This window comes from Protopterus annectens, chromosome 1.part1 (assembly GCF_019279795.1).
Source record: "Protopterus annectens isolate FY-2018-M chromosome 1.part1, PAN1.0, whole genome shotgun sequence".
Classification (NCBI taxonomy): domain Eukaryota; kingdom Metazoa; phylum Chordata; order Ceratodontiformes; family Protopteridae; genus Protopterus; species Protopterus annectens.
Window position 1 is genome coordinate 639,138,627 of NC_056726.1, and position 26,987 is coordinate 639,165,613.

At 39.2% G+C, this 26,987-nt stretch overlaps 1 protein-coding gene across 1 annotated transcript in view; it reads right to left on the bottom strand.

Moving 5' to 3' along the window:
- The window catches only part of ITGA1 (integrin subunit alpha 1), a 2,125,719-nt gene that overhangs the window by 1,138,188 nt on the left and 960,544 nt on the right, over positions 1–26,987 (bottom strand). Inside the window, exon 8 of the mRNA XM_044077325.1 lies at positions 18,841–18,991. Within this exon, the coding sequence (XP_043933260.1) occupies positions 18,841–18,991 (151 nt within the window). The remainder of the gene's footprint in view (positions 1–18,840; positions 18,992–26,987) is intronic.

The following is a 26,987-nucleotide window of genomic DNA, read 5'->3' on the forward strand; positions in this document are numbered from 1 at the left end:
ATACACAAACACACAAGCCCACACTACATACAAGCAAACACACATACACATACACACACACTACTGACACTGCCCAAATAAGCCATTTGGATCTATCAAAATACGCTAATTGTTAAGACATACACACACATACTAACACTACCCTTGACAAGAAGGTAAGCTGTTTAAACATCTTGGGCTGCAGGTGCATCCCCACCCCCACCATCCAAACTTGAATAAATACTATTGCTGAAGTGCAATTCCAGTGAAAATATTACAAAGGCTTCTCTGCAAGCACGGCTTTTCTTCAAATTAAATGCAATCTGTTTAAACATCTTGGGCTGCAGTTGCACACCCCCACCCTCCAAACTTGAATAAGTGCTATTGCTGAAGTGCAATTCCAGTGAAAATATTACAAAGGCTTCTCTGTAAGCACGGCTTTTCTTCAAATTAAATGCAATCTGTTTAAACATCTTGGGCTGCAGTTGCACACCCCCACCCTCCAAACTTGAATAAGTACTATTGCTGAAGTGCAATTCTAGTGAAAATATTACAAAGGCTACTCTGCAAGCAAATTAAATGCAATGTATGTCTTAACTTTCAACATAAAGATTTAATGTTAATGCCTTTATATACTGAGTTTTTTTGTTGTTTAAAGTGTGCACACTTGCAGAGACCTGTCTAGCTAGCCCAGTTTTCCTAACTCCAATCTTGTAAGACCCCATTTCAGACTCTAGTTGATGACACACTGCTGGATTCTGTACCTCTCTCTGAGTAACAAGGCAACATTTTAAATTTTTATCTATGGCTTTTACATCCAGCTGTGCATTTTTTCCAGTTTCATCTGGGACCAGTCAATATTAGACTATTTTTGTATGGCAATAGCTATCCACTTCCAAACTAAACTGCACTACCCCAGAATTAGTAACACCAGAAATAATTAACTTGTGCTAGTTTAGTCCCCCCCTTGAACTGTACTGCCATTTACTTAACTGCAGTTCATCTATTCTCTTGGTACTCTCTCCGTATCACTTACCTACAGTTTGAGTCAGTTGATTGTTTTTGTTTGAATTGCCCATCCTCCAGAATCTGGCTGAGAGACCTGTCAACCACTACCACAGGACTCCTCCTACAATTAGTCCCTACCCTCCTCCCTCACTAGGAATACATAGGAGAGAAGTTATATAAGGGCCAGTATTCTCTGTTACCTGATTGTTTTCCAGCCCACAACCCCTCTTAAGAGCAGCTAACAGGTCTCTGCCTGCTTCGCTCCACACCCTGCCCCCAATTTCCACCTGCCCCCGGTGGTCCTACCTTTATTAGAAGAACAAACCCCTCCTATCATTTTTACCACCAACCACAACACTACTCCCAACTCTAACTCCACCATCTTCCCACTCCTAACATGAATAAGCATACCATACTTATACTCTTTGCATACCCTCTCCTTGCATATCTTACATCTTCTCAAAACTCCATTATACTCCCACTCAACCACTTCCTCTGTACAGCTATTCACACCATCACTCATGATTCAGTCTCACTCTGCTCCTCTCCCAACAACTCAAGAACCATCTTTATGCATCCCCCATGTATTCTGTCAAATAAAATATTCAAACTAAATGCATCCCTACAAGTTAAAAAAATAACCCGCCCACCAAATCTGTTACCGACTGCACCTGATCATAAAGTTTCCCTAAAATGCAAACTCTTTCACAAACTGATAAAACTAATAACCTCATGCATATCAAAACTTACCCTCAGTGGAGACATCCACCCCAACCCTGGATCCTCCATCTCCAACCCCACTTCTAATAATCAGACTAACAACCACAACATCTCCCAAATCCCAGCCAGTAGAAAACCAAATGACCTCCTTCTACTAAGCCAAAATATCAGATGTATAACCAACAAAGTCCATGAACTGCATGCCACTATAGACTTGTACTCCCCGGATATAATCATCCTGACAGAAACCTGGCTAAAACCTCACATTACCAGTGAGCAAATCCTCCCTAATGGTTACAACATACTAAGACTAGACTGACTAAACAAGAAAGGAGGTGGTATAGCTATAATATTTAAACAGCATCTAAGCATCCAGATCCTAAACTCATCAGCTCCCCAAATTGCCAGTGAAGAAATAATATATACCAACCTGAAAATAAACCAAAATAAAACCATCAACATAATAGGATGCTACTTCCCACCAGGCCAAAATATCTCTCCACTAGAAAACCTCCTCAGCTGGACTACCCACCATGTCCCCCAAGAGACCATAATTTTAGGTGACTTCAATATTGATTGGCAATCTTGTTGCAGCAACTATCCAACCCATCATCTAAACCTTCATGACTTCACCTAACTAGTCCAGTCACCAACCAGAATAAATAAAAACCTCAACAAGCACACTACCCTGGATTGGATACTAGTCAGAAAGATTCCCCTGTCCTATATAGCAGGCTGTCGATCAGATAGCCTCAGTGATCATTCCCCAACATTCCTACTCAAAAAACACCTATATCAAGTTAAACCTGTCATCTACCATCAAATACGTAAAAAACTACACTTTAACCCAATCATATTCATCTCATCTCTCAAAGAATGTAACTGGCACCCTCTAAATTACCTCAGCCTAGATGACACAGTCCAGTTTTTCAATACTACCTTCCTAAGCATCCTAAATAACCATGCCCCCATAAGACTTACCAGAACCAAACCCAACCCTCCCCATGGCTACAGAAAACCACTAGGTCAGAAATGAAAAACAGAGATAAAGCCTGGGAAAACTGGCTCAAAACCAAAACCCCCACAGCTAGACAGAAATTCTTAGAACTATGCGACAAAGTCAAAAAGCTAATAAAGCAGGACAAAATCCAATACTACCAGTCTGCCCTCAACTCCTCCCAACAGAACCCCAAACATTTCTGGACCTTCATAAACTCCATCCTCCACCCAGGTAAAATCAATACCCCTACACCTAACATTCCTCACTCCTCAGAAAATATTGCTACCTCATTCAACACACAATTCACACAAATCGTACTATCACTAGCTAGACAACACAACCCCCCCTCCCCTACACTCCACACCTTCACCCAGTAATCTCCCCACACTCTTCTCATTTTCTCCCATTCCTACCTCCAACATAAGAAAACTCTTAACTAAACTTAAACCCACAAAATTAGCAGCAGACAACCTCCCAAGTGAATACCTACAAATTGCAGCTGATGCCCTAGCCTACACAGTATCCATCTTGATTAACCGATCTCTGCCAGAATGCTATGCCCCTACACTATGGAAAATATCACATATAATTCCCCTTCACAAAGGTGGCCCCTCCACAGAACTAACCAACTACCGTCCCATAGCGATTCTGTCTCCACTCTCCAAAATACTAGAGAGATGCATTCACTTTCAAATCTCAGACTACCTCCTTACTAACAACCTCCTTTCTAATACTCAACATGGTTTCTGACCAAACCATAGCACCACCACTGAATAACTCTCTTTTACTAACACTATTCTTCACCATAAAAACAATGGCCATCTCCCCTCTGCTACTTTCCTAGACCTATCTATAGCATTTGACATGGTCCCACACAAACAACTCATCTCTGTACTCAATAACCTATCCTGCTCTCAGTCAGTCACCAACTGGTTTCAGAGTTACCTGTCTGACCGCCAGCAATCCATTGTATGGCAGAATGACATATCTCCCCAACTATCTGTCTCTATTGGTGTTCCCCAAGGATCCATCCTTACTCTTCTTTATTTTCACCAATATGGCACACTCATACAATATGCAGTTGACTCAACCATCATCTGCTCAGCCCAGTCCATACCCGAACTGCAAAAGGTCACACAGGATGCCTTTTCCTCTGTTGAAACTTGGCTATCCAATGCCCAGTTAATACTCAACCCAAAGAAAACTAAACTCCTCATCTTCGAACCCACCAAACATACTCAAAACAACTCTCACTTTAACATCACAGCAAAAGACAACACCACTATCCACCCAACAGATCACACCAAATTGCTAGGAGTTGAACTAGACAACAATCTCAAATTTGACATTCACATATCCATGACCATAAAAAAGTCCACAAAAAACTAGGAGCCTTATACAGAAATAAGCAACTCCTCGCCAAAGCAGCTAGGATTTCAATTGCAAATTCGCACCTTATCTCCACCCTACTTTATGCCTCTCCGATATATACCAACCTAAGGCAATGCAATCTAAATAAACTCGAGACATGCTACAACAACATCGCCAAATTCACCACTGGGGCATCCTACCACAGTCACCACTGTCTCTCACTTACTGAACTAGGCTGGCTAGAACTCCCTCACCTCCTTCAATGGTATCAACTCGCACTCACCCACAAACTGGTAAACCATCCTCTAAAGGTCCCATCCCTCCAGTATCTACTCCAACCCTATCTCACCACCAGACCACTATGATCCAGGAACAAAAATCAATTACAGGTTACTAGAGCCAATAACACTGCTGGAGAAGCACTATTCTCCAGCGCTATAGCCAAATTATGGAACACCCTCCCCCCAGAATAACCTCTGTACCATCATGCACCCACTTCAAAGCTTTACTTAAAGTGCACCTAAAAACATGCTGGCTATGCCCTTGTAACTCTCCTGTCTAACTTCTCCCACTCCATCTACCCTCTACCTCTCTTCCACCCCACAAACTACCTTTGATTACAGCAAGCTCTGATACTTCCATGCCTATCTACTTATTATATGGCAGTAACTTCTTATTGTAACAATTGTTAATATCAGCTATGACTTTGTGGATGGAACAGATGCTAGTTATCTACTGAATGTACTATGTTCTTCATCTGTAACTATGTTTGCAACTTTTAATTGCTAGGATTCTTCATCTGTAACCATGTCTGTATTTTTTTAATTTGTGGAGCTTTTTTTCCCCAGGCCTCAGCTGAAAATGGACCTGCGTCCAGTTGAACATTCCCGGTCAACAAATGTAAATAAATAAATAAATAAATAATTGAAAAATGTGCAGTCTCATACACACACACACACACACACACACACACACACACACACACACACACACACACACACACACACACACACACACACACACACACACACACACACACAAAAACACAAACATGCATGCTGCATGCTTACCTTCAGGCAAACTGGAGGAGCATCACACACAGATACACTTAACCCTAACCCCAACCATAACCCTAATTCTAACAGCAGTCTTACTGCACACACTCAAAATACCAACATCTGGTATTTTCCCATCTGTACATTCTATTACACTTGTGATTTGGAAATGAGTTGATTCCATCTTGGCATTCTGCATTCAATCAATTCTACATCAACTCATTTACATGAACCCAGTAAGAGCATACTGAGTAAGACGGGTAAATTTTAAAGAATAAGCAGTTACTATGTAACCACAATATAGGTCGGTAGGTAGGAATAACGTATAAATTCAAACAGATTTATGTGAGGCATCAAAAAAAAAAAAATTAAAGAGTGCTGCTTACGTTGTGCAGGTTTAAGCAGAAGGAGTATGGTCTCACCTGTCTGAATAACCAAATTAATGCATGTTATATGTGCATCAGGTGAGCATTACGGTCTCACCTGTCTGAATAACCAAATTAATGCATGGTATATGTGCATCAGGTGAGCATGTTACTGGGCTTAGTTCAGCTCCTTTGGCCTCAGATTGGAAAATAGACTTGATAACTGTAGTTTTTTTCTTCTCCTTTTGGTGCTGGGTAGTGTAATGTTGAGCAGTTCACAAAAAGAGTGCCAAACTATGCAATATTTATGAAATTAAAAGCCGAAAGTTTAAACAGTCACCAATCAACAAACCCAGCTCACAACAAAACGTGACAACAACAATGTCAGAATATAGCAATAACCCACGCCTGGGTGTGGGTAATGCTACCAGCGGGCGTGGTGGTTTGGTCGTCGCGGCGGCCAACCACAAACCAAACAACCGTAAATTTTAGCATTACCCAAACCAGTATAAAGAATATTACTATTTACAGTTAATATTATGAAAAAGAAACCTTAAACATCTTATTAAATTAAATAGTATAATGCCTGTTTGCTGCCCTGCCGCCCTGCGTCTGATGTAGCGGTTCAAAGCGAGCAAAATGTACGGCGCTCAAGATCAGAGTTAGCAGCAATGAAGCAACGGAGAGAGCAAGTTTGCTTTTTAAACCCTGTTAAATGAGTATAAATGAGTTTAACAAAAACAAGACACGACCGTTCCGTTGCTTATTTTCCTCGTTGCTTTTTTAAAAACTCATATAATCAAGCCTATATTACTCAAAGCAACGGAGATAAAGCAGCAAGCTAAGCGTTGCCTTTGCTTGTTAAAATATTAACTTCATTTAATAAGCAATTTAGATCTCGTTAATCTCGCTAAAACAGAGACAGCTTTAAACAAAGTCTTTAACGTTAAACCCATTTATTGTAAACGAAGAAAAGTTATAACCAGAGAAAAACCGATGATCATACTTTTCTTCTTTGCAACGGTAAGTGGTATAATGTCCCTTCTCTCACTACGGGCAGCCAATAACACCAGTTTTGAGTGTATCTGCTAGACAGAATCCCAGAGGTCATACATCTGCTAGTTATCAGGTTTCAGGTACTAAACAGGCTTGGTAGCAGTAGTTTATTCCTTCCCCTTCAGGCATTGAGTATTGCTACATTCAGCAGCTCTATACAAGATATCAGCAAGGCACCGCAATGGTTCTGAACTTCAATGCAGAAAGATGAGACAGTCGTTGAATAAAGAAACATGTAGAGGTATGGCCCATAGCAAAAAAAAATAAATAAATAAATAAATAATAATAGCCAGAACAATGTCAGAATACTCCCTGCCTCCAGGGACAACCTGTAGCACCAGTTTTAATCCAGTGTTCCAGATGGAGTCTTAAAATTCACAAGTCAGCTAGTCATCTGGTCCTATGTGGAAAATGGGCTTGTTGGCAGTAACGTCTTCCTTCTCTTTCAAGTGTTGGGTATTTTAACGTAGAGCAGCTCAGCAGAAAGTGACCAAATAAATCTAAGTAAATCATTTGAGAACAGAACCCTAGCCTTCTGTTCTCTCCAGTATCAAAGTTTACTTTACTACCTGTTTATCCAGTGTGCCAAAAACAAACATGTGCCTGTACCAACACACAAGAGGTTTAAGTGAGAATGTTCTGTGTTTTACTTATGATGCCCTATAAAAGAATGGAGGTCTGTAACTATCACTTGCAGATCTTTGCTTTATAGTACAATCCGTGTGACACTAAACCTGATACCTGAATCCACACACTCACTGACCAAGACCGTGCTTTGAAACATCTGTACTGAATGCATTATAGCTCATGCCACCTTCAGCTCATGATACTATCAAGTCTTTGTCATTATGCTTGGGGACTGAATTATCTGAGCTGACACTGTCTTGTAAAAAACAAATAAGTACACTACATCTCCTGCTGTGTGATATGATCAAAGGGGAAGCTGAGAACAGACACAGATTGTGACATGGGCTCCAGAGCAGAGAAAATACAAAGATTTAGGAGCCTTTATTGTAACAAGCTAGACAGGGTCTGCTGCTTGATAGAAAATAATGCTTTGTGTATACTTTCTTTTGGAGCAAACTGTTACATATCGTGAGTTACTGTCAGTGCATTTTAAATGTTTCCACATTAACTTAAATGTGAAAGAATGTCTACTTTTATGTCAAGCTTAATTGTGTGAGTGCACTATTGTTTGATGGAAATAGCAAGCGTTCTTCAGATGACTGAAGTGTAGTATTTAAAAGAGGTATGCCGCAGGATATTTTTAAGTGACACAATTATAATTACTTGTTTTTTCATAAACTTTAAAAAAAGGCAGAGGAAGTACATTGACGATGTGCTTTAGAATTTTCATTCTTAGATATACCTCAACATGCTGTCATGCACAGGTATCATTAACTGTTTTTTTGTGACAGTATCGCTAAAAATGCAGCACATGCATTTTCTTTGGTTGCACACAATATGGCTACTGTGTTATTCTTTTGTCATGGGACAGTTCATAGAAGGCTTCATTTTGACCAGTAGAAAAATGCCTCCATATGTTGCAATTTCTTTAAGTATCATTAGATTCTATATACACTCATATGTTTTCTACACAAAGCAGACTGAACTAGTGGCTAATGTATGCCATCAGTGAAGGGCACCTCTGCTACTGTTAGCATGGCATGTTTGCTTCCTCACATCTTAAGAGCCTATATCTATTTTCTGAGGTACTTGCAATGTGGAACATTACAATAGCACATGAGGTACTAGGAATAAATTGTGAAAGCTTTTGACTGTCCATGGAAAAAAGTACTGGCTAATATTATTTAGTTTCTGGTCATCTACTGATAAACAAAAAATGTGACCCTTTTAGACAATAAATGCATATAAGCACATATACTCAACTTCAGCTGCACAGTACAAGACACATGATTTGCATTAAACTATGTTAATGAGATTTGTTGATTTAATGAGATGTGTTGATTTATTTTTACCATATTGGCTTAGTAGTGAGTGATTGCATTCTTGGCATGTCAAAGTCTGTCATCGTCTACCAATTTACCATAGGCAGGAAATAATCTCCACCCACCAGTGGTGTAGCCAGTGAATTCTATTTTGTACTCACAGATACTTACTGTTACCCCCCCCCCATCTACCTGGCATTTAAAAAGTGGTCATATCACTTTAGATGTTGCCCCGCCCCACCGCAGACTTAATGTAACATTTTCAGCTGCTCAGTCAAAAACTATTACTAGATATAGGTACTATTTTCAGATTTGCAGTCCTCTCTGTAAGCAAGCTATATACACAGTTTTAGAAGCATTAATCTAGATGGTTATAGACATCATATGACTTGATAAAGTCCCAGTGTTTCTAACAGGTTTAGATAAAAAACTGTACTCTTTTGAGTACAAAGAGTATGCCTGGCTACAACCTTGACATCTCAGAGGCTGATGCCAACACACTCTACTGAGATATCAGTATGAAGCAAAGCCTGCAGACACAACCTCATCAGTGGATACTATTTAAGATTTCATGCTGCTTGGCATAGAGGTACAGAGTTCTTGCTGAGATTCCAGATAGTTTGCAGAAGGGGGATGTTGCTGCAACACTCATTCTGATATAGGGAGGTGGCTCATTTCACTCTGCAGCTAACAACTTGTGGATACAGTTGAAAATGCAAGCAGTGATAGGGTGAAGAATGGATGCTTGTCAGGCAAAGTAGTGTATAGAATTGTTAAGTAACTGAATTCTGTGCCTTTATGTGTGCTCCACACACAGCTGGGCTAGTGTTGCAGGTCTCACTTTGGAGGTATGCCCTCCGAACATCACATGGGGGGATGGAGCCAAGTTTTAACCTTATTTCCATGATCAGCACCTATCACCCCTGTGATGAATTTACGGTTAACCATCCAATCATCCAGACTGTGCTTGAAGACGGCCAGTGTGGTGCTCTGCTTGACATGAAGCGGGAGTCTGTTACAAAGGTGTGGTGACCTCTAGGAGATAAAACTGTCTCTCCAGCAGGTTCTATTAATGTCACATACCAGGTTAAAGCCATTAGAGCAAGTGACCCATGTAATATTTGACTTACGGATATGCAGAATTTCCAATAAAGCAGGGTCAAAGATTGCCTTATAAGCAAGGCAGAGATCACCTCTGAGTAGTCTGTAGGAAACAGAATACAGTCACAGTTATTTCAGATGATCCTCATAAGACAGATGCTAAAGACCTTGAATTTTTCTTGTGAGGAAACTTTGTGGTCTCTCCAATAGCTGCAGGTACTTGGAAAGGTATATATCAAAAGGGGCATTATACTCAATTATTGGCCTGAGGAGGGAAGAGTACAGGGAGGTTATAACTTTTTTTTTTTTCCTGGAGGTAATGCACTTACTTATGAGATAAGCAATATAGAATGCCTTTCTTATCACTGTGGAGACATGGTGATCAAAGGTAAGGTTGCTGTCAACCTATGTACCCAGGTCTCTCACCACTAAGTGTGTACTTAGGGTGATGTTATTGCTGTGGTAGTTTGCAGGAACATAACTCTTACTGAAAGCAATGATAATACATTTTTTTTGCATTGAGTTTAAGGCCATGACTTTGGCACCAGTCATTTGTTTGTGTAAGACCCTCTTTTAGGATGTTGACATCCTTTGGAGATTCTATGACCACTCCCAGTTTGCAGTCATCAGTAAACTTTGTCAGCCACAGGCCTTTAGTTTTAGCTTCCACTTTGGAGAAATAGATTCCAAACAATAGAGGTCCCAGGACTGATCACTGTGGAACACCTCTGGTTACAGGCCTGCTTTTGTAGGTGGATTCCCTTATTTTAACTATATGGGTTCTATCAGTGAGCTAGTTAGTGACCCATCTAAGGATATGCGGACTGATACCTATCAGGGTGAGTTTGTCAATTACGCCTGAGTGGGGGATAGTGTCAAAAGCCTTGTCTAAGTCTAGGTAGGCTGTATGCACAGATTTCCCCATCATTAAGGGCCTTGGTGACTGTCTCGAAGAAGTCCACCAGGTTTAACAGGCATGATGTCCCTTTGACAAATCCAAATTGAGTAAGCTCTCTTCTCCCTCTCCTGGTGTTAAAGATGCCAGCAGAAGAGGGGAAGGGAATAAACAGACAAACAACTGAGGAGGACTTTATGGTGGGTTTTATGGCTGTGGAGGGTGAAGGAGCAAAAGATAAAATCAAAAAAACTATTTACAAATTCAGTCCTTTGTCATCTGTATTGTTTACTCTTTTGCACCTTGTTTTTCCATGACATATCATCTGTTTGAATACAAAGGAAGCTTCACCTTCTCCCTATTAATAAATACTTAGGCATTGTTTGTAATTTTAGAACTGATTTAGAACAGCAGGATTCATTTTGTTCACACAGTGCCGCTGTTTCTACTGAAAGAAGGCATAATAAATGACTGCTTTCCAGATGCTGAGACAACGATAATTTAGATGCAGATCTTAAAAGTGGAAGGTCTTGCAGAACACAAAGCTGCACTCTGAGCCAGCAGCTGGGTTTTTTTTATGAAATACTATATATATGTTTATATCAAATGACTCTATTTAGAAGTAAACCTTGAATTCTTCAAAGATATTGTGTGGGTATAGTTCTATTTTATGTGGTTAAAATAAGCATATTTTAAATTTTCCACACTCATCACACTGTGCAGTTAGTAATGACAAAAAGCTTTGTTGCAAAGTTGTTTGGTTATGTATTTGCAGCACTTAAATAATGGATCATGTCTCTGTACAACATTATCAACTGTGAAATAGCCCATGTCTAAAGATAGCATTCTGAATAGACAGTTCTTCAAAAGAACAAACCTCTATACCTGCTGGCCAGTAAGATAATCCTTGACACTGTGATGTATTTAGTCTGTACATTTCAGGATACCAAGAATCTGGTATTATAACAGATATGTAATGTCGTTAGATGAATATAAAACTGCTTATCACACCTTTGGCTTGATATTTACCACCTCCACACACTGCGTGCGTGTGTGTGTGTGTGTGTGTGTGTGTGTGTGTGCGTGTGTGTGTGTGTGTGTGTGTGTGTGTGTGTGTGTGTGTGTGTGTGTGTGTGTGTGTGTGTGTGTGTGTTTGCACACACAGATATGCATGGTAGAGAAGCATTTTTCTTTTCATAGATAAAGCTATGGGGTCAAAACAGATAACATTAGCTGTCACTACCTGTGGTACTACTGTGCCTATGTGCCCTTTTATTTCAGTGGGCAGGGTGAACCAATGGCATTGGGGTCATAATCACAGTGCATAACTGTTTGATTTTAGTATTACACAATACATAGAGAATTAGGGAATGGGATGCCTTCAGATCTTAATACCAATGAAGTAGGTAGTGAAGAATTCAGGCCAGTTAAACGAATGCATTCAGTGTGAATATGATTTTCACAAGAATGTCAATGTACAAAATTGCATTCTTACTCATGCCTTAACATCGGGCTTTTGAGCGGGGCACAACTCTCACACTCTACAGGAGAAGGCTGTGTCATCTTGCAGCCTTCAATTTATGATAAAATACTCTGAAGTCACTGTATCTGAGGTGACACAGAAAAATTATCAGGAGTTCTGATTTTCAAAAAAAGTGATGCAGTTTCCATTAGAGAATGTTGCACAGTTGTCCTTCACCTAGAAGTACATACTTCAACGTATGATATTTCTACTGCTTGCACTACTAGATTAAGTTGAAGAGGTATTATCTTCATGCCCCAATCACCTCAGGATAAGGGTAATATCTTACAACATTCTACATCCACCATCCAGGAAATAAACCTTCTATATCCAAGTCATATTTCTCTCTTCCAACTCACCAGACAGCCTCTTTGAATTTGGTCAACTTTTCATTCAACTCAAGTTCATTAACTCTGCTCATAGTTAGCACAAACCAATTCCCTGGATCTGCAGAACAAGAACAACTTGTATATGTTTTTTTTTTCTAGGAGTTTTTGCTCTGCAGCCTGCCTACCACTAAGCTTTCCCCAGCTGGACTCAAGCACTTTCATTGCCTAGAAGTGTTGAGTTTCCAGATTCATGAGGGTGAGAGCCACCTGAATTGGATGTCATTCAAGCAGACTACTGGGACTTTGTGTTCTGACTGATATCCCTATAATGAGAGCATTTATGTATTCCCATAACTCTGACCCTGGGCAAAAGGCAGCTTTACTGCATCACCCCAAGTATTCACAATGTCCTCTACCTGTGAGTACAGCTAAGTGGCTTGATGAGCCATATCTTGACCCCACTACACCCAGTGTAATCTGTCTCTCCTCTAAGGGATTGTGGCTGTGCTCACTCTACTCAATCACATTCTACTGCCGAGATTGCCATACCAATCAAACTCAGAAAATGGGCTGTTGGCAAAAGTGATACCCAGATGGAAAACAAACATTCTTCAAGAGAGTATTAATGTACAGGGAGAGCCCTTTATCAAGTCTACAACTGCATGGCAGCTTATTAAGCCAATATGAAACATGGACTGAAAACAAATGTCTGTCATGTTGTTTTTGCTCACTGAGTAGTTAGTTTAAAAATAAATAAAACAAAAGTAGCAAGCATAACTGTAGTAAGCATTTATGAGCGACTGCCAATTTTCCTTATCCTCACTATCTGCAGCACTAAAAACATGTTTGGCAAGTGTAGGAAAATAAATAAAATAAAAGTAGCTAACTACATTAGAAGAACATGCGCGTGTGTGTGTGTGTGTGTGTGTGTGTGTGTGTGTGTGTGTGTGTGTGTGTGTGTGTGTGTGTGTGTGTGTGTGTGTGTGTGTGTGTGTGTATGTGAGACAGAGAGCAAGAGAGAGATAGCGAGACAGAGAGAGACCTTGCTTTAAGGGACAAAGCAGAACTATCAGGCAAAATCAGGGAGATGTTAAGAGGTATAGGAGTATATGCATTCCTTTGCACTGTCCATATCTATATGGTTGTAGGACACTGAATCAAACATACAGTGTCCCGACACCCTACAGATTAATGTCTGAATGTCAAAAGCACACTGAATGATATGTTCTTCACATGCTCCAGAGATTACCCTAGACTACATTAAACCAACAGCAAGTGTTTTTATAGGGGGCAAGTAAACCTTCACCCTCACACCTCCTGATAATTATATATACTAATTCTGAAAACTCACAGTCCCTGGGTGAAGGAAATATTCACCTACCTGGGGAATGTCAGTCTTGTACACCTGTCAACTTCCTGTTTGTATTGACCATTTGGCATTGGCCTACTGTGTAACAGGGGATTCACTTCAGAATGTCGAGGAATTAAAACTTCGAATTTCATATGGTCGAGACCATATGATTGAAGTTTTAAAACTTTGAACGTTCTGAACGGAGATCTCCATACAGCACAGAATGGGAGATTTTTCCCTTTTCCTCACTGTAGTGTGAACTCGGAGTTGATAAATTTAAATATCAAGGGGTGTTAGGGGTGCAGGGGGGCTTGCCCCCCTGCAAATACATTTTGAAACATGTTTTTGTTTGTTTTTGTATTTATTTCAGAATTTCGAAGTTTTGAAACTTTGATGATATGGTCTCGACCATATGAAATTCTAAGTTTTAAATCTTCAATATTCTGAAGTGAATCCGTAACAGGACACTGTATATTAGATACAATGACCAACACCCATATATGTATTTTTTTTACTTGCTGACAATGTAACGTCTGAGGTGAAGGCAATAAAGAATGGTGTTGAAAATGCAGGGTGTGAGTGTGTGTGTGTGTTTGTGTGTGTATGTGTGTGTGTGTGTGTGTGTGTGTGTGTGTGTGTGTGTGTGTGTGTGTGTGTGTGTGTGTGTGTGTGTGTGTGTGTGTGTCTGTGAAAAAGACAGAGAGATTGTTGTGTGTTTGTTTTCTGTATATATGTATGAGCCTGTCTGTAGCTCTTACCTGAATTGCAGATTCCAGAGACGACAACACCGAAAATGCAATAAACCAAACCTGAACATTACTGATTTTTATAGAGGGGAATGGTGACACCTGGCCCCTTTCCTCACTGTAGTGCAATCACAGAGTTGGTATATTTTGTTGGGGGGGGGGGGTGAGGTTGACATACTTTGGTGTGTTATTTTGTTAAATGTTGGTCATGTCTTCTTTCCCTGTAAAAAAACTTCAGTAATGTAATGGTTCAGTTTATTGCAATTTTGGTGTTGTCATCCCGGTAATCTGCAGTTCGGGTAAATGCAAATTCGGTGTATCGAAGTAGACTCATATACCAACAAAAATAATTAACTTCAACAATTGGCTTAGTTTCTGGTGTCTTTCCAAGGGGATCCAGTATCTGTCTGTCTGGGATGACATGGTTGACAGGCCTCGATGTTTTGCCACAGATGGCATCCACCTGTCACCTCTGGGGTTCAGAATCCTGGCCAAGGCTCTTGCCTCTCCCATTGTGCCTTTTATAGGCTATGTCCCAAAGACAAATCTTCCAATATAAAAGATCTGTCAAAAGGCAAATTGAAGGTCATGCTGCTTAACACTAGGAGCCTTAACCTAAAAATGCACTAATTGGAGGTGCTCCTCACACTGGAAGATGCCGATGTCTGTGCGCTCACGGAAACTTGGTTCAGGGCTTCGGAGAGCACCCCAAATGAAAGACTAAGGGTGGTGGAGTCTCTATCTTCATTAAAGATGGGCATACTTCTAGACTGGTTTGCCAGCATGATGCACTGGAATTACTCCAGGTGCAACTGACACTCATTCAAGTTATAGCCAGCTATAAACCCCCCTCCATGACTCTGGACACCCACTTCTCCTATCTGGGCCTACTTGACTCCATCAAGGTACCTCCTAACACCCTGATCCTTGGTGACTTCAACTACCCCACCACAAACTGGGTGAACTATTCCTTCATTAATGCACTCACACAAGGATTCCTTGACTTCATCAGTTCTAACACACTAGACCAGCTCATCTCATGCCATACAAGGGGAAATAACATTCTGGACTTGGTTCTCACCAACATGGATGACTGCTGCACCACTCCCATAGTATGTTCTTTCCTGGTGAGACCAGATTATCAGTCTACCTCATTTGAAGTTTCTATCCCACCCAACCCTCTCCCCAGCTGTAACCAGGGAAAGAAACTTCTCAAAAGTTGACTACAACCTCCTAAGGAAGGGTATCTGTAGCTTCACACCACCACCACCCTCAGAGGATGCAGACAACAACACTGAAAAGTACACCAGTGCAGTATACAAATACCTGTACAACTGCATGGACTCAGACATACCCGACAGAAATAAAACCTGCTCCTCAAGGAAACACAAACCTGTCTGGTAGACATCCTCTATCAACAGGATTTAGAACAAAAGGAAAAAAAAACTGTTGTCCAAGGGTAAAAAGCAACAAATTCCAAACTGGAAAAACTCTCTCATCAGCCTCAGCTAGCAAATTACATCACTACTGAAAACCTCCAAAGCCAATTATGAATTGAAACTAGCCTCTGAAACAAAAGGAAACCACAAAGCCTTCAGCTACATCAGGAACCTCCATGGCAAAGCCCAGGTTTGTTCCCAATTAGAACTTAATGGCACCACTTACACTGATCCTGTTGACTTAGCCAACTTGCTAGCAGTTCAGTGCAAACGTCATCCCCCTAATCTCCCAAAGGCCCATTCAACATCCCCGATACTTGTCCCACACCTCATATCTCTGTAGATCAAGTGTTAAAGGTCCTATCCAAGGCAAAGAACATAGCTTCCATGGGACCTGATAGTATCCCAGGCTGTATTCTGCACCATCGCCAGCAAACTAACTTCGCCATTGAGCATGCTATTCAACCACAGCCTAATTACAGGCTCCATTCCAGCAGAGTGGAGAACTGCCATTGTCATCCCCTTGCACAAAGGTGGTGCCACTGCTGACCCGGGAAACTATTGCCTCATTAGCTTAACAAGTCTGATCTGTAAAGCCATGGAAAATATTGTTATGGACCTCATAAACAAGGACATAGGCAATCTCCAAGCACTTGACCCCACCCAATTCAGATTTGCCAGGGGCAGATCTTGCCTGTTGAACCTGGTTGACTTCTTGGACACTATCACCAAGGCCCTGGATGAGGGAACTAAGTCAGGACATACAGCTTACCTTGACTTAGCCAAGGCTGTTGACACAATCCCCCACTTGGGCATCATCAAAAAGCTAACTCAACTTGGCATAAATCCCTATGTCATCAGATGGGTGGCCAAATGGCTCAGAGATAGGACCCACAAGGTCAAAATAGGCACCACCACGTCAGACAGCAGACCTGTCACTATTGGAGTTCCCCAGGGATCTGTCCTGGGATCCCTACTGTTTGGCATCTACTTCTCAGAAGTCCAAGCAAAGACAAAGGGCCTGAGGCTGACCAAGTTTGCAGATTACTGTAAGATGGGTGCTGTCATTGACACTCCAAATGATGTTAACATACTGCAAGAGGGTCTCACAGCAACAAATGACTGGTGCCAAAGTAATGGCCTTAAGTTAAATGCAAAAAAATTGAATTATTATACCATTCTGCAAAAACATGGCGCCTATTGATTACCACATCAACAGCAACCCCCTTAGCACACAACCATGTGGTGAGAGACCTGGGTACTCAGTTTGACAACAATCTCAAATTCTACCATCATGTAGCGGCAGTAGTTAGAAAAGCCTTTTACTTGGTTCATCTCATAAGTAAAGGGATTACATAAAAAAAGGTGGTTATTACTGCTCTGTACTCCTCCCGTATTTGGCCAATAATTGAGTATAATGCCTCATTTAGTATGTACCTCTCCAAACACCTGCACCAACTGGAAAGGACACAGAAATACTTCACAAAGAGAATCCATGCCCTCCAACACCTGTCCTATGTGGACAGGCTCAAATAACTATCACTCTACTTGATATCATACATATGGCTCAGAGGTGATCTGTATATTGCCTAGAAGGCAAGATAAGACCCTGCCCTACTAGAGATGCTTCATATCCATAAGTCTAACACCTCACACATTATCCACTCAAAAGGCCTAAATCTAATATGCAACATCAACAAAACCGGATGAAGAGACAGGTTTGTCTCCCAGAGGCTGCCCCATCTCTGGAATAGACTTCCCATACATGTCAAACAGAATACCTTGCTGACCCTCTTCAAGAAGAACCTTGATGAGTGGATAGGAAACCACAAATTTGTCCCAGGGGTTCCACCTTTGTCCCTCACTGACAGGGGTGACAGGTGCTGACTGAGGTTTCTTTTTTGGGGACAAACTCTTGGCTAGGCATGTAAGGGCCCCAGGGCCATTAGCCTAGTAACCTGCTATGCTCCTATGATCCCACATGTATATGTATATATATATATATATATATATATATATATATATATCCCTTTGTGTATGTGTGTAGCTATTAAATATTTATGTAATATACATTTTGGATGTAAAACACATCCTCCAACAGCATCTATGTAATGTTAGACAGTGGAATTATTTCTCAATAAAAATATAAAAAAAATATTTATTTTCTAATAGTAAAACAAATGCAAACCAGTTTAACGGACAGCCTGTTTTCTAAGTGCATTAAAGCTTTCCAGGGTGGGCATCATTGTTTGAATAGATCAGCTGAGCTGTAGTCAGGGCTATAACTGTCTATTACATTACTGACTTTAAATAGGACCAATATACGTATCAATTTATCTCTGCAGTTGTCTTTTTCTCTGTCTGTCTGTCTGTCTGTAAAGTGAGCTCTAGTAAATATTTGATCAGGAATTCTAAACATGATCCTCAATACTCACTTTACAACATAAATATCACTGAGAAGCAGACACTTATGTTCATTGCTTCTTACTAGTCATGCATCCTGGGCAATCATACAGAACCTAGGCATGTAACTCAGAGAATTTAGTCGGAGAATTTGCCATCCTGCTCATTGAGGCTCATGCTTCTCACTCAACAAGTACATTTGTAGATACCCATTCAGTTATCAATAAGAAAATAATAAAAACAGGAGCCAAGCTGAATCAAGCTTCACATATACCTGTCTACAGCTATGACAAAGATATAACAGCAACAACATCAGAGAAAGTCTAATTGTTCTAGATTCAACATCCATCTTAGACAATGTTCTTGTTGGACTATACATTCCTAATAGCCATGACACATTGCTAAAATGTTGAGCATCAATAAACATGGAAAGTACACACAATCAACCAAACCACAGTAAATGTAATCCATGTTGAGTGCAGCCAGGTTAATGAATTAAATAAATAAATAAACTGCAATACAGTTTCACTATAATATACAGGTGTACATACTGCAATAGCAAATCTCTCAATCCCATCCTTTTCACAGTCATCGATAACGCCATTCAGTCTGTAACCATCGTGAGATTCACCATCAGTTACTACCACCATTACTTGCTTCACTCCTCGTCTGGCACCACGTTCTTCTGTGAATGCTTCTTTCCTGCAAAAAGTACAGTATCCAGTTACAAGCCATCATAATAAATAATACTTCAGTGTGCTATACCAAAACAAATTATTTTTCAGAGGTTAAACACTAAAAAAATACACTGGCACAGTTTAAGTACCTTTGTTTATGGAATTCCAGTTGACTTTGCCACCCCTTAAAGGGTGACATTTCTGTTCATTAGCAACCTAACAAATGATATTCCCCTTCCTAAACATGTCCTTATAACCCCAGCACTACTAAATATCTATGCAAGTTAAAGTTTATTATAATTCTTAACTTCCTTAGCACTTCACAAAAAAAGAACACACAATGAATAATGACAGACTGTGATAATACTTAAAATTAACTTATAAAATGAAGCAAATTTGCAAAGGGTGGTTCACTTGGAGTCATTATGAGATAAAGAAACAAATAACAACTGGCAGCAACATAAATATAATGAACAATATAACATTATAGAGTTAAAACTCTCAACAGAATCATCATTAACCAGTATTTAGTTGACCTGCCCATTCATGTCATCTTAAAAAACTGTCTTCAGAATTAATTTTTCAAAAGTGTGCCATGTGACAGTAAAGACAAAACTAAAATGCATAATTGGGGGCACTGTGGAGATGCCAGCAAGGATGGTCACTTAGAAGAGCAGCTCATGACTAAAAATGGTCTGGAACGGGAGTAGGGTAATGGCACAAGGAAGTTTCACCTCAAAATGAAATAGCAGGAAATTGAATAATTGTAGTCAAATGTGTTAGACTTTACAGTATGGAATATGAATTTAAGGGGAAAATGAAGTGTAACACGAGTAGCTAAAGGGGAAGAAGTATGTGCAGCTAGCAGCAGACCATCAGAGAGAGAGAATGTACAGAGATGCAAAGCTTTGAAGATCTGGAAAGAAAACTAATGCTAGAAAGGAGAGTAAGAAGCAGGGGTACAACAATGAATGTGCTAAATTATGCAAGAAAGGAGTAAGGGATGCCTATATTGGAAGTGAGTACAAGGTAGGCTGTCCATGCAGGAAAACTCACAATGATGATGCAATAAAAGGGGTCTTGAGAAACCTGAGAGTCAGACATTCTACAAGGGACTTACTAAATGTGGAAATACAATTTTAAACTTCATAATTTACTGTGCTATAAGGTGCATGGGGAGTAGAAGAAAGAGCTTGGAAGTTTGGCCTCTAAATGTGATGTAAGGGTCTTGCTAGCCATGGAGAACAAAATACAATACAATTCTAAAATTATTCACTATCCTTTCTATAAATTGGAGCGAGAATGGGATGGAGGGAAAGGACAAGAACGCAAGCCACAATACTAGATATAATGTTATTCCAAAGAAATAGAAGTCAAGAAGTCATTGCATCAGATATGGAAAATATGAGGCCATAGTGGGGTATTTATAACATGTGACAGGATAACTTGAGCAAGAATTTAAGTTTAAGAGGATTACATGGCAAGCAGAAGGACACAAAAAGGAATTATTACAGGTGAACTCTAGGTTAGAGAATGAGAGCAATAAAATGCATGACTTGGAAAGCAGAGAAGGCAGGTAGCATTCTCCAACCTCACAGCCTTCTGTCCTGGCTCATGGTAGTAAACCACCACCACCACAGATTACAAGGCTAGGGACTTCTCAGTAATTGTTTCACTCTTGTTAATAAGCAAAAATAACCAGAAGCACAAATAATACTGTGTAGCAAACCAGTCCTGTAGATGAAGATATATTCCAGCAGCTTTCCCACCAGTTAGTCATAAACTGCCTCATAACAGTTAAGAAATGCATAGACAGATAATAACTACATACATGGATAATGACCACAAACTGTTTAAAAGTGAGTAAATAAAATTATACAGAAAGGAATAGGTTATGCAATGCAATTAATAGTTAAATATAAAGGCAGAGAGAAACAGAGACAGAGAGAGAGAGATAAAACTGTGCAAAGAAACAAAAATTAAACCCTTTAAATGAAAAAGTACAACAAAGGAAGATATATCTACAGATATCTCTTACTGAATTACTACCATGACTACAGCAGCTGACCTTCAAGAACAAAACAGGCATGGACATTCAGAAGTTACAGGCTACAGTGTTCCTCTCCTGTCCTCTCGCAGCTGTTTTTTTATATATTGTTCATATAAAAACCACAGATGTAATCAAAAAGGTTTTCACAACTGCCTACTAATGGGCATGTTTACTTGCTCTTGGTCAGCCATCTTTAAAAAGAATCTTCTTATTGCTTGTTCTGATAACTATGCTGAGTATAGTCTCTCATTCCTGCTAGGATACAATCTATCTAACTCTGAGCAAATGCTAGGGCATTCGTCATCCTCACTGCAGGTGTCAAATGTACATGACAGTACTTCTGGTTAGGCCAATAGTAGTTAGTTAATTAGTACCATCCAAATTCTCTAAGGCTTAATCTGTTCTGTGTATCTGGTAGGCATATGACTCTGTGTGACTAGTCAGTTTCTTATAGTCTACACAGAATATGATGCTGCGGTCTTTTTAGGTACCAGCACCAGAGGTGAGATCAGGAATGTCTGGACTTTTGGATTCCCCCTAGACTCAACATCTAATGCAGTTCTTCTCTAAGAATATATTTATACAGCTACATATCCCTCTTCCTCTGCAACACACTGTATGCTACTACATCTCTTCTCTACACTAACTGGGCTGTGCCTCTATAAATTCTTTACTGAGGTCAGTGCACTACCCCAGTACATAAATGTAAAATAAAATAAAATATGATTAGACACTCTATGAGGAGCATGTCTGATGTGCCAATGGGGTCATACATCCACATGGTTCTCCACCAGGCTGGCACACCATAGCTTAATATTAATTAATTCACAAATCTCCTGTAGTGTTGCACAGGTCTCCTGAACCTCTGTAGTAGATAGTTGCTGAGAAATGGTTACCATATGTACTAAGATGTCAGACATAGACTCACTGAGAAAGACAACCACAAGACCCCTTCTAACTCATGTATCTCACACAAATACCAAGTACCAGCATTTCTGTCATGTTAAGATTTCTTTTTCACATAGATAGCACAGATATAAATAAATAGGTTCATAGGTTCATAGGTTCATACTAGGCTATCTGCCCAAGGGCATTTATAAGCCTAGCCTATAGTTATGTATGTGGCTTTCGCCACTTAATTTGAATCTCTGTCAAGCAGTGACACTGAAGTAATCCCCTGGGGTATCTGCAATCTCCCATAGGTTTCCACATTTGCATACAGCGATGAATGTTGCAGTTCTCTGCTCTATGTGTTTGTGTGTGTGTCTCTGTCTCTCTTATATATATATATATATATATATATATATATATACATATACATATACATGCATATATATATATATATATATATATATATATATATATATATATATATATATATATATATATATATATATATATATATATATATATATATATATATATATATATATATATATATACCTTTAAGATGAATGTACAGCATTGCCCTATGAAGAGAGACCGTATACTATAATGGACAGAGTCTATAGCCAGTAGCCATGTAGTCATGATGAGTGAACTATTAACTTCATTTTTTGGTATACTTCTGTTTTGTACAAAATAATGGTTACCATGTTTGATAAAGGTGGTGACATATCCTAATATTATTAACATTGTCTTTAGACATTACTGGGTAACCAGAAGTGTGCATCAGGACATGGTGTCAGAACTGGGATTTTCTTCAAGAAGTAAGACTGAAAATGTCATTACAGTCAGAAAACCTTGTCAACAAGATAGATTTACCAAGCTCAGAGTAAACTGTTTTTGCCCCCCATAAAAACAAAAAAAAAAAACAAATACTTTTACCAACTGAAGTAGTCATTTTACTAATTTTAAGTTGTTCATCAAATTGAATCTCTGTAAGAAGTGACAAAGTTTATCTCAAATGAGATGTTTGACTTCTCAAAAACGTTTGCCTGGCCAGCATGGAGGCAAAGGTTTGCACACCTTAGAAGAGCAAGCAGTTTGAGCAAATAGAATAAATTCAAGTAAACACTTTATTGTACTCTAAGGGAAAGGAAGTAAAGGCAATATACCAATCATTTTCATTCCCAAAGGGCCAGAGTGATACATATGAATCAGTAATTAGTAAGGTCAATGAACATTTTGCACCAAAAAGAAATATTACACATCAAATGGTATAATTACAGATATGTGCACAAGCTAAAGGTGGAAGAGTTGAAGGCTTTGTAATCTGACTGTCTGAAGTGGCAGAAAATTGTGGGGTTAATGAAATGAAAGTTGCAAAATTATTAACAGAATTGTTATTAGCTCAGCTATGTGGACGTGTCTCAAAAGTAACAACTCAAAGTAGATTTAACATTTTTTACTGAAAATGATACAAATCACCAGAGATGCTTAACTAGTAAATATACTGGTTAGAGGGAGTGAGTACATCGGATGCAAAATTAGTGGAACCTTAGCAAATTCAGGAGGTGTAACCATTATCATACTGAGTCAGAGAAGAGTTAGACATGAGACAGAAGGTGTATGAGATGTAAAAAGCTGTCAGACTTTGGTGTTATTTGTGAGCCAAAGTAAAAGCTGCTTTTATGAACAAAAGTGAAATTAATGTTCAGAAAGTGTTTTTTCTTGGCTTCATTGACTGCTCTGCCTAATACAGAAGCAGACAGGCAAGTAAAACTTCCTCTTCATGGAACCTGAGTGAGTCCAAAGACTGATACAGGAAGTAATGTTACTACAATATCATAGGCTGCATGTAGAATATTTTGTAGGATCTGCAGTTGCATGATATAAAGGTACAAATACATGACCTTGCAGGTAAACTCGGATGCATGGGTAGATCTTTAGCCTTATCCGTGTAGAAGAGGTACATGTCTGAGTTCTGAGTATGTGTGCTGGATGCTTTGTACATAAGCAATCTGCTCAGCAGAGCTGTGGCATGCAAAGGCTACCATGGGCATGACTGCCATTGCCCTCCTTGAGAAGGAAGGTAGAGTATAAAGTGGGACCTGTCAAGGTATAATGGTTGTGGGCCTTGGTAGCCCTGAACTTCCTATGATTCTTCTAAATGGGGCTAATTGCCAGAAGTTGGCTTGCCTAACTACAAACAAGTAAACATGAGATTAAATTCAAATGCATTTCCATCCCTGTGTTTTCTAAAGAAGTGGCAATACTCAAAAAGATGCATGGACTTGCTATAATAGGAAGTGTAACTGAGATATGCCAGTGGTCTCCTTTATAAAGAAAAATGGCAGTGTATGAGTATGAGCTGATTTAATGAGGCTTAATAATGCAACCATGTAAAAAGGCTCTTTCTACTTACATTAGAAGATACCTCAGCTTATCAATGCTGAAATGTTTTCTTCATTAAATGATTCTAGTAGATTTTGGTAAATTCCTCTAGAAAACAAAGATAGCCAAAGGAGACAACCTCATTACTCCACTGGGAAGGTTCTGTTTGAAGAGGCTACCATTTGGTGTAACCTCAGATCCTGAAATGTTTCAGCATAAAAGGGAATGAAGGTGTTGCAGTCATTGTAAAAGACATATTAGTGTTTGGTCAAGATAAAGAAACACATGCTTCAAAGTTAGAGTCAGTGCTCTAAACTATTAAAGCTTCAGGATTAAAGCTAAACCAAGATAAATGCTGATGTGAAATGACTGAGGGACAATATTTTGGTCACAGCAGTTCTACTGTAATCAGACCAGATCCAAAGAAGGTCAGAGCTACAAACTCCTTTTTGTGTGGCCAAGCAAAGGCAAGGTCTAGGCATGATTAACTTCTTGGGCAAGTTTGTACCAGATCTGTCGATTGTGCTTTGCGATTGACAGAACTAATAAACAAAGGTGTGCTGTGGTCATAGGGACATGCTGAAGTCCAAGCTTTCAGCAGGGTAAATGAAATGTTAACAGCTACATAGCTAACATGCTATGATGTTACCAAAGCAATAACCTTGAGTATTGATGCTAGCAACTAAGGTCTAGGTGCAGTATTAGTCCAACTGGATAACCAAGTGTTATGTCCTATTCCATATTGTTTCAAAATGCTGGTACCAAAGGGAAATATTCACAGGTCAAAAAAAAAAAAACATAATGTCTTGCAAGTGTGTGGGAATGTGTAAGAGTCTCCAGATACCTTATTGGGTTAGAGGGTTTGCAAGTTCAGACTGATCTCAAGTCACTGCTCCCATTGATTAATTTCTACAATCTAGACAATGTACCAACTAGATGTCATGAAACTGAGAAATTTCAATGCTAGGGCAATCCATGTGCCTAGAAAACAACTAGTTTTAGCAGATATGCTATACAGAAATCTTATACATGGCCAGCTAGTGTCAGATGCTACAGAAGATGTTGCTCCATTATCTGTAATGCATAATGACAAAAATAACTGTGACTACCAAGGGACTAGAAAAGATAAAGCAAGTTACCAGAAGTCATCTAGAGTTAAAGACTATTATCGACTATATCTGAAATGGATTTCCGAATTGTTGGTCACAGATAAAATATCTCATATATATAATTAATACACATTCAGTGGAAGGCCGTGAGTATGATGGTTTATGGTTATGTCAAGATAAAATCATAATAACCTCATCACAATTTGCTGATATGCTCAGAAAAACACATGAAGGGCATTAAGAGCTCATGAAAAGTTATAAAAGAGCCAAAATGTTAGTATGGTGGCCATCCTTAATGGAGACATTGCAATGCATGTGTGAAAGCATCAGTTCTGCGTTGTTCATTAAACTATCTCAAATGACAGAGACATTAATACTAACACCCTTATCAAAAGGTCCTTGGTAAAAGATACCTGTTGAATTATGTGAGTTTGAGAGCAAAACCTACTTAATACTTGTTGATTTTTTGTGTGATATTGAGATATTACATGTTCTGATTACAACAAACATGTAAATAATAACAAGGTTCAAGATAGTATTCACAAGATTTGGAAAACTAATTGAACAGGTTACTTACAATGATACACAGTTCACGTCAACATCAATCAAGTTCTCACTACCTTCAATGAAATGGTGAATCTGGGAGAGCTGGTGAAACAGCAAAAAAGATTTTGAGACAATCTGATCCACACAGAGTTCTATTATTATATACAGCCACAGTGCCACAGGAATATTTTCATCTCAGCTAATGCTTGGAAGACAAATAAAAACCAGCATGCCAAAGCTACAGTCGAAAACTACAGCCAACATCAAAACCGTATGAATCAGCAAAACAATATGATCAAAAAGATGAGTGTATATACAAAAAGTTCTACAGACAGATGCTATTTTACATAGTCACTAGCAATCCTTCATCTGGATTAACCAGTACACCTGAAGCTACAGGGGAAGAGAAATTGGGATACAAAAGGTGTTGTAATGCAAAAAAATGATGAACCATGGTCATTCATGGTGTAAACTGAAGATAGTGCCATAATCAGATACAATCAAAGGCATATTGAAGTGATTCCTAATGAATTTAAAGCCAAATGCTAAATTCCTAAAAGTAAACCATATGTCACTAAACCAAGAATTATCAGGTCTCCATTGAGTAAAAGTGTTTCTGCACCCTCAGAAGTGTTATCATAACCCAATATCTCAGACAACAGCAGAAGTTTGAAGTCCACACTGTGTGCTGACAGGCCATGCTCTGTTTATGCAACTCCTCATAATCCTGTTGAGACTGTTTCACAGCTTGATTTTAAGTGTGATATTGCACATTATAATTGTCTGTTTGCTTAATCATTTTCTTTCCACATGTTTCAGCTTCAGTTCCAGTTCCTGCATTGTTTGAGTGCTATTTAGAGAAAGACAAGTTGAAATCCCAGATTACTACAAGAACATTCATGCAGTAATATAGACAGATAAGTGATTGCCTCAAATTTATTTCCTTGATAAAGAACATATTTTGCTTAAGTAATATTTATTTTAAATGAGTTGTCTCAGAAATAATTGCAAAACTGCATATGACACTCATCCATCTAACT